This window comes from Amphiura filiformis, chromosome 6 (assembly GCF_039555335.1).
Source record: "Amphiura filiformis chromosome 6, Afil_fr2py, whole genome shotgun sequence".
NCBI lineage: Eukaryota > Metazoa > Echinodermata > Ophiuroidea > Amphilepidida > Amphiuridae > Amphiura > Amphiura filiformis.
In genome coordinates this window covers 74,065,487-74,078,505 of record NC_092633.1, presented here as the reverse complement: position 1 = coordinate 74,078,505, position 13,019 = coordinate 74,065,487, and the positions used below count along the sequence as shown (strand labels likewise).

At 35.6% G+C, this 13,019-nt stretch overlaps 1 protein-coding gene across 8 annotated transcripts in view; it reads left to right on the top strand.

The window, feature by feature from the left end:
* The first annotated feature begins 2,389 nt into the window (after positions 1–2,389).
* Positions 2,390–13,019, top strand: part of LOC140156013 (uncharacterized) — a 28,998-nt gene continuing 18,368 nt past the window's right edge. For 4 of the 8 annotated variants that reach the window (XM_072179101.1, XM_072179098.1, XM_072179094.1 and 1 more), the window contains exons 1-10: positions 2,391–2,868; positions 5,555–5,786; positions 5,980–6,053; positions 6,436–6,549; positions 7,230–7,340; positions 8,189–8,293; positions 9,156–9,263; positions 9,590–9,697; positions 10,996–11,127; positions 12,360–12,476. In XM_072179101.1, the coding sequence (XP_072035202.1) occupies positions 2,676–2,868; positions 5,555–5,786; positions 5,980–6,053; positions 6,436–6,549; positions 7,230–7,340; positions 8,189–8,293; positions 9,156–9,263; positions 9,590–9,697; positions 10,996–11,127; positions 12,360–12,476 (1,294 nt within the window). In that variant the 5' untranslated portion in view covers positions 2,391–2,675. Of the gene's footprint in view, positions 2,869–5,554; positions 5,787–5,979; positions 6,054–6,435; positions 6,550–7,229; positions 7,341–8,188; positions 8,294–9,155; positions 9,264–9,589; positions 9,698–10,995; positions 11,128–12,359; positions 12,477–13,019 lie in introns of all 8 variants that reach the window. The other 4 variants (XM_072179097.1, XM_072179100.1, XM_072179099.1 and 1 more) reach the window with 3 other exon arrangements.

The window sequence follows — 13,019 nt, the reverse complement described above, 5'->3', positions numbered from 1 at the left end:
AAGGAGGAGGCCCTTTTTTATTTGTTGTTATGAGAGTTACACCCCCTCTAATGATCACAAAACCTTACTAAAATGTTTCTTGTATCTTAACAAGGCTATAGAAAGCATCCCAACTTCCTAGACATATTTTTTGAAAAGTAAAAAAAAAAATAAAAAATAAAAATATATTTGAGGAAACCTCAAAAAAGGAAGCGGGAGGGGACGTGAAACATGTTTATTTTTTTTATTTGGCCTAATAATAATTGTCGAAACGTCTGTCACATACGCATAACCATTTGATTAGTTTGAATAGTTTAATGAAAATAATTTAATGAACAGTCCTGAAGAACATCTTCAATAATCAGAGAAGAGTATAATAATGGTAAGCGAAATAAAAGTTATGATTTAGAAGTTAAAGAGCTGCAGCACCTACGGCTAGCATCAGAAGTCACATTTAGTATGGTCATGTCATGATGATGAGAAAACTGATATTCTTGTGGCATCTAATCGCCGTTGCAATTGCTGTAACAGGTGGACAGCCAGACTGTGTGTATTTGAATACAGATTGGATTTTAATAGTCAGCCTTCATACGAATTATTAGCAGCAACAGGAGGATTCTTTACTCTAAATGTATGACCTAGTCTCTTTACTACTGGTAGTACTGTTCGAGGTAAGTAGGAAACAGGAGTCAATGTCAAGCTTAACGAAAAGGTTATGTGTTTACTAGGATGTCTGTTGATTTTGTTTGTGTATAAGAAAAGTTAAAGTGCTACGGTAACGAAACAAATTGCAACTGAGATGTGGTTTTAGAGACGGGTGTTACACATCAACTGGTATATAAAAGAGCATTCTTAGTGAGCATTACATGTTGGCAGATCAACCCTGAGAATACAAAAATGTTTTTAAAACGGTATAGTGTACGTGTTATAAAACGCGTTTTGGTTTTAACGGTTTAATAACATTTAATGTCGGGTTATGTAAAGGTTATGACATTTTATTCTTAAATGTTTTATATGAATACACAAGACAATTTTGCAAAATATTATGTCAACACTTTAGGTTTTCAAAAATGTTTTCTGAATGTTAGTAATACGTTTTTTATAAACCCGACACTTAAATAGTTTCTGCAAAACGTTTTGTGTTTGCTGGGTATCTCGTATAAATCTGTGGACATCGACAGCCTAAGAAGGAAATCGTTGTCGTACTGATGCTACCCGCAAAAAATATCTTGTATAGTGAAAGGACTGTAAAATAATATCTAATATAGTGAAATGACGTATATGCTATACCCGGATGCTATACTATATCTTGTGCAGTTGTATACTAGTAATTAGTGAAAAGGTTGTATGCAAAATCATTCTCTCTCTCTCTCCCCTCTCTCCCTTTCTCCCTCTGCTCCCTTTCCCTCCCTCTATCTCTCGCTCTCTTTATAATACTCGTCAAAGTTTGGAACGTTTTTACAAAGATCTATATCTCAGATTATTAGTGATATGTTTATATCGTGTTGCATTTCAATGGACAGGAAATTTATTCCACTTTACAATGACACCACATAATGAAACAATCACCTTTTCACGACTGCGTACACGTCTTGTGAATGTAGTGGGGTCTCAAACAGAATGTGCCAAAATGTGACAACACTCGCCCGAACAGAGCCGAATGGCCTGCTTGCACTTTTTGTTTGAGACCCCACTACATTCACAAGACATATTGTACTTAGCCGTTAAAAAGGGTGATTAATTGAAATGTGATTTCATTGTAAAGGCGAATAAATTAGCTGTCCATTGATATACAATACGATATGAACATGTCACAAATAATATGAGATATAGATGCTTGAAAAAAACTTTCTAAACATTTTTTGCGAGGTCTCTGCCTGTATCTACTTTTTGCTATTTTGCAATTCATGAGTATACTGGTTTTACACACAAACTCACACAAAACACAACAAAAGCACCCAAATTTGCCATGATTGGGCAACCTGTAATAATTATTTAAAGGTGAAATAAACTGAAACTGAAACAAATGTACTCAGCGCATTGATCTGTACTGAAAACCAACCCATCAATAAACCCAAATCGCTGGAAAGGCACCCCTACACCGTGGCACATCCCCGTATACCTTCAACCAGGGAGCCCCCAAAATACCCCTGTTATTGCAAGAAACATTACTAACCATACGCCATCTACAGCCGAAAAATAAATAAATAGTATATTCTGCTATTCAAGTTGTGCCTTTGTTTTTGTGACCTGACCTCTAATTGTTCAAGTTTGATGTTTACGAAAGACAATTGTAATATTTTTCACGGTTCTTAAACAGGCACCACTGGTTTTGAACAAATTTGGAACTACAATACTGTTATATTTATACGTCACATGTATTCGTAATAATTCAATACAATTCTATATAACTGTGTGTGGGCGAATGTCAATGGTGTATGTTAAAGGTTCAAGTTCAGCTAATTCATTGTATCATGGTTTAGTTTGAAACTTTGGCGAATCAAAATAAGGAAATTAAAATGTGACACATTTGTATCAGAAATTTCTTCGCCGTGTCCTGCAGTTTCCTGATGAGAATTATTCAGGTTTTATTTTTGTGATATACCACGGGTTATTTTAGTACGGATATATATTGTAACCGGGAAATTATTTTTTAAGTGATAAACTGTCGTCTTTATAACTGACTTGCCATATTCATGATGATGAGAAAACTGATATTCTTGTGGCTTCTAATCGCCGTTACAATTACTGCAACAAGTGGACAGCCAGACTGTGTGTATTTGAATACAGATTGGATTTATAGTCAGCCTTCATACGAATTAGCAGCAACAGGAGGATTCACTCTAAATGCAAGACCAAGTCTCTTTACTACTGGTAGTACTGTTCAAGGTAAGTAGGAAATAGGAATCATTAAGCTTAAGCATAAGTACCAGAAAAAAAAGTGGTGCAGAACATAATTTGTTTTACGCTCATGGTCATGGGCGTCAATCCTTGGGGTGGGTGGAATACGGAAACATCCCCTCCCCAATTTTTGACAAAATTCGCCGATTTTGTTCTTTTCAGTCACTTATTGAATTCCCCCAGCCCACTTTTCAAGACAGATTGACTACTCATGGTAGTTTTTAGAATCTCCGAAAAACAACCCTGCTAATTCGTTGTACATTTTGGTGACTTATATGCCTTTATAGGTTTATGCTTGGCCGTGGATAATGTAATCTAATGTAACCGCGTTAGGTGTTAAAAGCCCATTCAGTGAAAGTAACGATTCTAATCAATATGATAAATATATTTTAAAACTGGACCTTAGTGTAATCAAATGCTTGTAACTTTGCTCCTTGAAGTCACATTGGATTCAATGGGGTGTCATAATGTGTCGGATTAGATAGTGCATCTATTGAAAAAAACAAAACAAATTTACCCCAATATGGTTCAGTGTTGAAATTGTGATCATTATTCCAAGTGTAAGGATACTTTTTTGGCGCAGTATATAATCAGTTTCGGAAAGATGAGGGTATTATTAATTATATAAAATAATAATAATAATAATAATAATAATAATAATAATAATAATAATAATAATAATAATAATAATAACACTAATAATAATAATAATAATAATAATAATAATAATAATAATAATAATAATAATAATAATAATAATAGTAGTAATAATAATAATAGTAGTAGTAGTAGTAGTAGTAGTAGTAGTAGTAGTAGTAGTAGTAGTAGTAGTAGTAGTAGTAGTAGTAGTAGTAGTAGTAGTAGTACTTAAAGGAATATGAAAAAATAATTTTTTTTATAATTTGCATTAAATGTGTTTTATATCGCCAAAAAAAATCAAAATGACTTGATATCAGAAGGACATTCCTCGTATTCAGATTGTAATTCGATATGTCTGATGTGCACTCACGTCCCACAAAAAATACTGGGCAAACGTTGATATCCGATCCCTTAAGCATGTTTAGAAATTTAACCAATTTTGAACGTGAAGCGGTTGATCATTTAAAATTGTTTATCAATAATTATTGTCATATGGCTGAGGAAGACATCCATTCAGAAATTGGTTCATATCTAATGAAAAGTTTATGCAACTGGTAAAATGTAAAAAAAACCAAATGTTATGAATTTGACGCCGTAAAACTATTTCATGCATAAAGATTGTCGTGTTTATCGGGTCACGTAATCACTAGAAAATTCAAGTTTGGAATACGTCAGGTATATGCGTCCACGCCAAAATCATACATGCATGATCAATCGTGACTCATGACAGACTGTGGGAATTCTCTCCATGACTTGAATCTGTTCAACTAAAACTAGACTATTTTAATATTCACTGTTAGGACACTGGGTAAAAAAACCGGTTGGGTAAAACATTTTACATTGAGTAAATTGTACCCAACATTTAACATTGCGTTATTTTTCGTTAATTTACCTGTCGGGTATAACTGTACCCAACATTTGGTAAAATGAGGGTTGTTTATGGTACCCACCGGTTGAGTAAAATCATAAAATGACACTTTTACCCAACTTGGGAAACTTACTCAGTGTTCTAAAAGTGTTGGCTTCATCAATTCAGTAGTTACTTGTCTAGCGTGGACAGATTAAGGTTTTATTTGTAAACTTGTAAACTCAAGTTATAATTTGAGTTTAGACACGTTATTTGCTTTTTTTATCTTGTTGATCATTGCACTTTTAAATGATGAAAACAGACCGGAAAATACAAGAATATACCACTCGGCCCACGGTATTATATTATAGCTAACAGAAATATCGAACCTTACAATACGAAGCAATTTGCGAGAGATATTATTAATCAGGACAGATTGTCTGACTTTCGAAGATCTAAACCACCAGTGTTATATGCGGATATCAACATTCATGTCTAATGAAAAGACACAAATACCCGGGCAGTGAATCATAGTTCATGTATGGGTCTTTGAAGCCATAAATGAAAATAATAATTTGGATACTACTACTACTACTACTACTACTACTACTACTACTACTACTACTACTACTACTACTACTACTACTACTACTACTACTACTACTACTACTACTACTACTACTACTACTACTACTACTACTACTACTACTACTAGTACTACTACTACTACTACTACTACTACTACCACTACCACTACCACTACCACTACCACTACCACTACCACCACCACCACTACACCACCACCACTACCACCACTACCACCACCACCTACTACTACTACTACTACTACTACTACTACTACTACTACTACTACTACTACTACTACTACTACTACTACTACTACTACTACTACTACTAGTAGTAGTGTCCACCACTTCTACTACTACTACTACTACTACTACTACTACTACTACTACTACTACTACTACTACTACTACTACTACTACTACTACTACTACTACTACTACTACTACTACTACTACTACTACTACTACTACTACTACTACTACTAGTAGTTGTCGGTAGAGTATAGATGATTAACACTGGTTTGTATCGCGTGTGACGCGTATCTCAACTTATCTTAGCATCTGATGTTTTAATTTCTAATATTTTGTCTTCTTTTAACAGTTACCTTTGGAGCTATTAAAGCATACAAACTTCTATTTATTCAAGCGAGGTTTCGTGGTGGGGCTAACGAAGCACCGGTAGGCGTGTGGAATGTTCAAAATACTGCTTCCCCTACATATTGTGGATCTGCTAGCAATTCACTTTTAGATAAACGTGATAATTTGGCGGGAACGAGAACCTTTGAATGGTTACCACCTCTACCCCAACTAATTACAGGTGACATAGAATTTAGGTAAGTTCCGTCGAGAAATACATTTAAATACGTTATAGGCTACGTCACTCACACAATGAAAAGGATTTAAGGAAACATTGTTATAGTCTGGTCAATTCCGACTACAGATCATATTGGTTGCTTTCTCTTTAAACCATAGTATGCTCTTAATCTGTGCTACATAGTTATATGGATTTAATTTTCCTTTCATTAGAGCAACGATTATAGTGAATGAAAATGAGCAAGATACTGTATATTTTGGACTCACCTCTGCAGAAGTTTCCTACAGTAAGTTTAATTTACTTTTACTTACCATGATTACTTACTTACGTTATACTTACTTTATTATTTAGATGTGTTGCATTAGACATGCACGTATACTTTACTTTTATTGTCACTAATTGTATAAACCCTGTTTATGACCATTTATTGAATACTTTACTTGTGATAAAATGTGTATAAATTCAACTGAATGCGTTCATCATGACTAATACAAATTTTTATTTATCAAATATCGACTCTGGCAGAGTTTACTGTTCACAAAGTCTTTCTTTCTAACTACTTCCTCTTAACTTACCATTTCTTATTTTGTTACTTACTGGTTTTTTTATAAAGATATCTTTCCATTTGGATCTAGTAAAATTAACCTAATATTTATCTACCGTTTCAGCGGATCCTTGTGATCCTAATCCATGCCTGCCAAACGGGAATTGCCAAATAATGAGTGAGCCTATTACTTACAGATGTCTCTGCAATAATGGATACACAGGCCAACATTGCACAAGTAAGTATTCCTTTCTATCATGCCAAGTTGTAACTCAGTTTATAAGTAAACAAAATTTTATTAATCAAAAACGGTAATTATAAGTTTTAGAAAAGTAGGCTTTTTCTTGTCTACTGGGTAGGCTGGCTAAATTGTGGCACTGAAAAGAATCTTTTAAAGTGTGTTGATCTTTGTCGCAAAATTGTGTTTCCTTCAACATGCTCCTGAAGCTTGACGAAATAACGTCACGAATAGCAGTTAGAGGTTTATAAGCTACACTCCAGGAGCAATATGTTGAAGGAAATTCAAGGAATCTTAAATATTCGACCTTTGTCTACTAAAGATTTGGGTTCAGACTCTTGTCAGAACCCGCGGTCAGAACCTCAAATCTTTAGAAGACAAAGGTCGAATATTTGAGATTTCTTGAATTTCCTTCAACATGTAGTCCTCCTGGAGCATAAACCTCTAAGCTAAGTAGTGCTATAGTTTATGCTGAAAAGATTGTGGCAATGAAGATCCTCATTGAATACGAAAAGGTTTTAGACACGGTAGTCGGAGTATAATGTCCATTGTTAACGACATAAAAAATTCTATTCATCTATTGCTATGGTAAATAATCCTGTTACATCATCACTTCGACAGCGAATACTGACCATCATTTTCAAACTGTTATTATCATCGTCTTTACTTCTTTTTTCAAGATCCACCAGATGGCACCAATCCTTGCGATACGGTGACCTGCTTCAATGGTGGTATTTGTACTGGAGGAAATTGTCAATGTAACGCAGGATATACAGGAACATATTGTCAAAGTATGTTTAAAGTTGAAACTTCTAAAACACAAATTCGCAAAAAAAGTACTACCAGAACTATATCATGTATATAGGAACAAAACTAGCAGGAATATAAAGTTAAGACATAAAATCTCACAGAGAAGAAGTAACATTGTGACATAACCTTAACCTGGGGGGCAAACCGCAAAGGCCTCATTGGCCTCCAGTTTGTTCCCATCCCTCCCAGCTATATGGTGTAATGGTTGGCTATTAGCGGGCAGAGTACCGTGACAACATGATCATTGATTTTGTGATGCAAAATGATTATCAAATTACCTGCAAGTGAAATTGCCAAATTCGTGATATATTTGGGTTTTTTTAAATGTGTATTTTGTTTAATTAAAGCGCGGTTATTACAAACGGCTCAGAATGAAAACCGGCAAAACGTTGAAATAGCAAATTAAGCCATGATACGTGGTCCATCAATTTAAAATTGATTGATTTGCATGTGAAAGATAATTCGCTGTCGTAGTGCACGTTACAATATGACCGTTGCTAGGCCAACTGGATCACGCTTTCTTTGTTCCGAACCACTGATCGAAATGATCACAACACAAAGCCTATGTCATATCAAAATTCGGAACAGGTGTATGAGCCCAGGCTTGGAGCAGTAACCAATGGTTACTAACGTGCACTACGACAGCGAATACATACATTGTAAATATTTAAACCCCAAACCCTTCAATTGTAACCCCAGCCTCAACGCTAATCTATAGCAATTTCAAGTAGTATACCTCGGTAGAGTAATTGATTATAGTATATTAAAAGTATATCATATATACTGGATATAAAAAGATTGTGATTTTTCTTTTTGAAATTAAAATAAGCACCACCATTCGATCCATGTGCTGGAATCTTTTGCCAGAATGGAGGGACGTGTACAGGAGGTATCTGCGCATGTGTGACAGGATGGACAGGACATACGTGTCAAGGTATGTTCCAGTGCCTCACCTTTATAAGGTTGCATTAGCTACACAATAAATTTAGACGTCATGGTTATTTTAACTCATCAGGAATGAAAGTAGAGTGTGGATTTAAAACAGATATATAGTGAAAAAGGATTGAAGGAATGGCAGCAAATGAAGATATAAATCATACTGACGTATAATCATTCGACTAGTTTGGATTTGGAAGCAAGTGGCGCGGCAATGTAGTCTAATCGCTTCTCGCAATACCATTTATAACAACGCTGCCATCACTTTACATTATTATTCATCACGCTTATTGTTGCATATGAACATTGCCACTCATTTTTATCGATATATTTTGAAAATATACCAGTAACAGTAACCTCACAATCATCTTTACATTACATAAATGTCCATACACAATTGCCTCGCATTCTTGTATGAATGTCTTTATGGCCTCGTATCCATAGACTGTTCCATTGTAGCGTGTGCCCTTGTTCCGTGTTCACTTTTTCCCATGTGACCTGCCACACAGACAACGAACCTTTGTTTTGCTTAGTGGCCGTATCCATAGGTTGTCTGTGTGGCAGGTCACATGGGAAAAAGTGAACACGGAACAAGGCACACGCCACAAGGAACAGCCTATGGATACGAGGCCTAACATCATCATGTGCACGTACTATACATTTCTGTTCAGATTCCTCACTTTGATGGTGCTAACATCCACGACATTCAGTTCTAATCCTAACCTCAACTCTAATCTATAACAATTTAAAGTGTATAATATGCTTTGGTCATGTTGGTACAATGTTTATGCCATGAGTATAGTATGCAATTTATATTGGATATAAAAAGATTGTGATTTTTCTTTTCAAATTAAAATAAGTGTCAATCGATCCATGTGCTGGAATCGTATGCTTGAATGGAGGGACGTGTACAGGAGGGACACCTATCTGCAAATGTGTGCCAGGATGGACAGGACCTACGTGTCAAGGTATGTTCCAGTATCTCACCTTTATAAGGTTGCATTAGCTACACAATAAATTTAGACGTCATGGTTATTTTAACTCATAATGAACAAAAGTAAAGTGTGGATTTAAAACAGATAAAGTGAAAAGGATTGAAGGAATGGAAGCAAATTAAAATGAGGACAAATGAAGATATAACCCGAAACCATCAAATCTAACCCTAACGTCAACTCTTATCTATAGCAATTTGAAGTGGTATGCAATGTTACAGTATATATGCCTTTAGTATTATAGTATGCAATATATATTGGTAATAAAAAGATTTTGATTTTTCTATTCAAATTAAAATAAGTGTCAACCAATCCATGTGCTGGAATCGTATGCCAAAATGGAGGGACGTGTACAGGAGGGACCCCTATCTGCGCATGTGTGACAGGATGGACTGGACCTAATTGTCAAGGTAAGTTCCAATACCTCACCTTTATAAGGTTGCATTAGCTACACGATAAATTTAGACGTCATGTTATTTTAGCTCATGATGAACAAAAGTAAAGTGTGGATTTGAAACAGATAAGAATTATAGGAATGGAAGTAAATCCAAATAGGACAGTCCTGGGCCCTCTGCTATTTTTTGGTCTTTATCAATGACCTCCTTCGATGGCTTCATCTACTACCAGAATGTTTGCAGATGATTGCCTCATGTATCGCACCATTCATGATACTTCTGATGCTGCAGCCTTGCAAGCAGACTTGGACAACTTACAGGAGTGGGAGCAGGACTGACTGATGGATTTCAACCCAAGTAAATGCGAAGTCATCACCATCTCCAACAAGAGTAACTGCATCTCATTTCCATACACCATTCACAATGAAACTCTCAAGAAAACAGACTGTGCCAAATACCTTGGTGTAAACATAACCAGCAACCTGTCTTGGAGCACCCATGTAGATAAAATCTGCAAGAAAGTCAACAGCACTCAAGCATTTCTTCAGCGAAGCTGCCTACAAAAGATCAAAGCCAGATGTTATACTACACTTTTCAGGCCATTGCTTGAATTCTCCTGTACAAGAGCTATTGTGGTCTTGTGGACATACCACCATGCCACCTTGTGCTACTGTCATCACGTACAAGAGGTCACAACCTAAGATTTGTGATCCCTCGAGCCTCCTTCTTGGTGTACCAACATGCATTCTTCCCCAGTACCACCCGGATGTGGAATGCTCTTCCAGCTTCCTTGGTCACCACTCCATCCTGTGAGGCATTCAGAGGAGGCCTGGCCAACATCATCACTTAAGCATCATTGGAGTTTTTAGCCGCACTGTACAGCACCTTCATCTATTTCTTGCACCTTTTGTGTTTTCTGCACCGCACTTGCTCCATGGATGTGATAATACTCGGCCACCGAGGGATACATCTCACCACAAAGAAGAGAAGAAGACAGATGCAGATATAAGTCATGCTGACGTACAATCATTCGACTAGTTTGGAAGTAAGCGGCGATGCAATGTAGTCTTATTGCTTCTCGCAATGCTCTCCTCTCTTAGATTCATAATCACTTTATAAATAATTATTCATCACGCTTATCGTTGTATACCACACATTTTAGCGATATATGTTTAAATATAGCAGCAACAGTAGTCATCTTTACATAAACATGATCGCAAAAAAAATTATAAAATCATAACATCAGTTATAAGATCCAAATAATGACATATTGAAACCATCCCTCTCGTTTTCTCCTATTTTCTTTCTTTCAGCATTTGATATTTCAATTTGTAACCCCAACCCATGCTATTCAGGAGGAACGTGTATACGAACCACCAGTGTTCCAAGAGGATATATATGTTCTTGTCCTGAGAGCTATAGCGGCGATCTCTGCGAAACATTTTGTAAGTCCACTTAGTTCTTTCCAGAATACGGTATATCATCTTTTCAACATGTACTGCACTGAGGCTTTAATATGAAAAGGGATCATGTGAAATACACAGTGTGGTCACGTGTTAATCAAACGAGGAGTTTGATTAACATCATGCATATTCAACACCATAAAGTTTATATTCATTGTTCGTATAAATATGGGATCATAATACCTTTACTTTTTTACCAACGTTTGCTGCTATAATTCAAATAAGTACCCCTTTATCATTTATAATGAAACATTTGGAGTTTTCCTTAAACTGGCACAATATATTTACAATTGTTACCACTGTATCAAAACCAAAGACTTATATGAGGCGGTTGAATCATTACAAGACAATCTGAATAGAAGATAGGTTGAGAAACGCGATAAGGAAAAGTAAACGGCAACAAAACAGACACTAGCGGTTTGGAATACTTAAAATAGCACTCGAAACTGATTTGATATTTCAGTTAACTCCTCAGTCATATTCAATATCCTTGACAAATCCTGCTGTTTCATTTTAAATTTGCGAATTATCAAAATACTTGTTTTACAGAAATTCTTTTATTTTGGCTGCTATGGAAGAAGAGTGCATATTTTGTGGATATTTTGTGTTGGAATTCAAGTTGTTTGAAATAGCAATTCAAGATATTGTTTATTGATTTTATTCTCAACCTAACACATCTGTAATTTTATGCTTACCCAAAGGGACCAAACCAAAAGTTCGATGACGTCCTATAAACGAAAGCGCTTTCGTTAGGATGTTGCCCTTCCTCTCCCTCCTTCTCCCTCCCTCCTTCCCTGAAACGTAAGTGTGAAATGCCGAAAATTCCAAACCGAAAGATCAGCTTTTTGACCCTATAGGACGTCATCAAACTTTTGGGTTTTCACTAACTCGATGTCTTTTTTAATTGGTGAAGCTATAAGTTTGAAAAAATATTTGTTTCACAAGAAACTGTAAAAAAGCCGTACGTGGTATGCAATTTTTGTTTTAGCTGAAAAATATATATTCGATGCGACGGATTGTTTGAAATTGCATTTTGGGTTCACCATCGTAGCCATCGTTTGCTTCATGCGATTTACAAACAAAGATGTTAAGACTATGCGCGCATTTCTGAGACAAACCTTGTTTTTCTTTGCTTAATTACATACTAACGCAACTGTATTTCACTTCATATTCCCCAAATAATCACTCTTGATCACCCCTTTCATATAAATCAGCACCGACACCGGATGAATGTTCTACTAACCCATGTCGGAATGGTGGTACATGTAATGAGTTATCTACTGGATACCAGTGTGAATGTACTGCAAGATTTACTGGAAATAATTGCGAAAGTAAGTTGAGAACTCGGGTGCCCATGTGGAGTCATTGGTCAGTCTGTATCTAACATTACTATATTATGTAAGGCTACCTGTCCAATGTTATAATAAATATAAATAAATAAACGGAGCCTTAATATTGCGCATTATTACAAAGTGTCTCAACAAATTTAGGAACACAATCAGAAGGAAAGCAGAGCGAAGGTGAAAAAAGACTGAAACTCAAACATATGATGATTTTACAAAGCAAGCAATTGTAAAGTACAAAATATTCAAATATACATGATATAGACAAGCAATCTATTAGAGTAGGATATAATACAAGAAAAACGGTATAATAGGATAAAATACAAATTAAATATCAAGTAACATCTATTTCAGTTTATTTCAGTACTGTTGACCTAATGGAAATTAATCATCATTTTGTTCATTTGAGTAAAATGCAATCGCCTGACAGCTTTAAAAAGTTCTAGATATCATTCATTAAATTAGCGTAATACGTTCATATAACCATTTGTGTGTCCGCTTTGGTAATAATTTCTTCAGCTTCAAAGGATT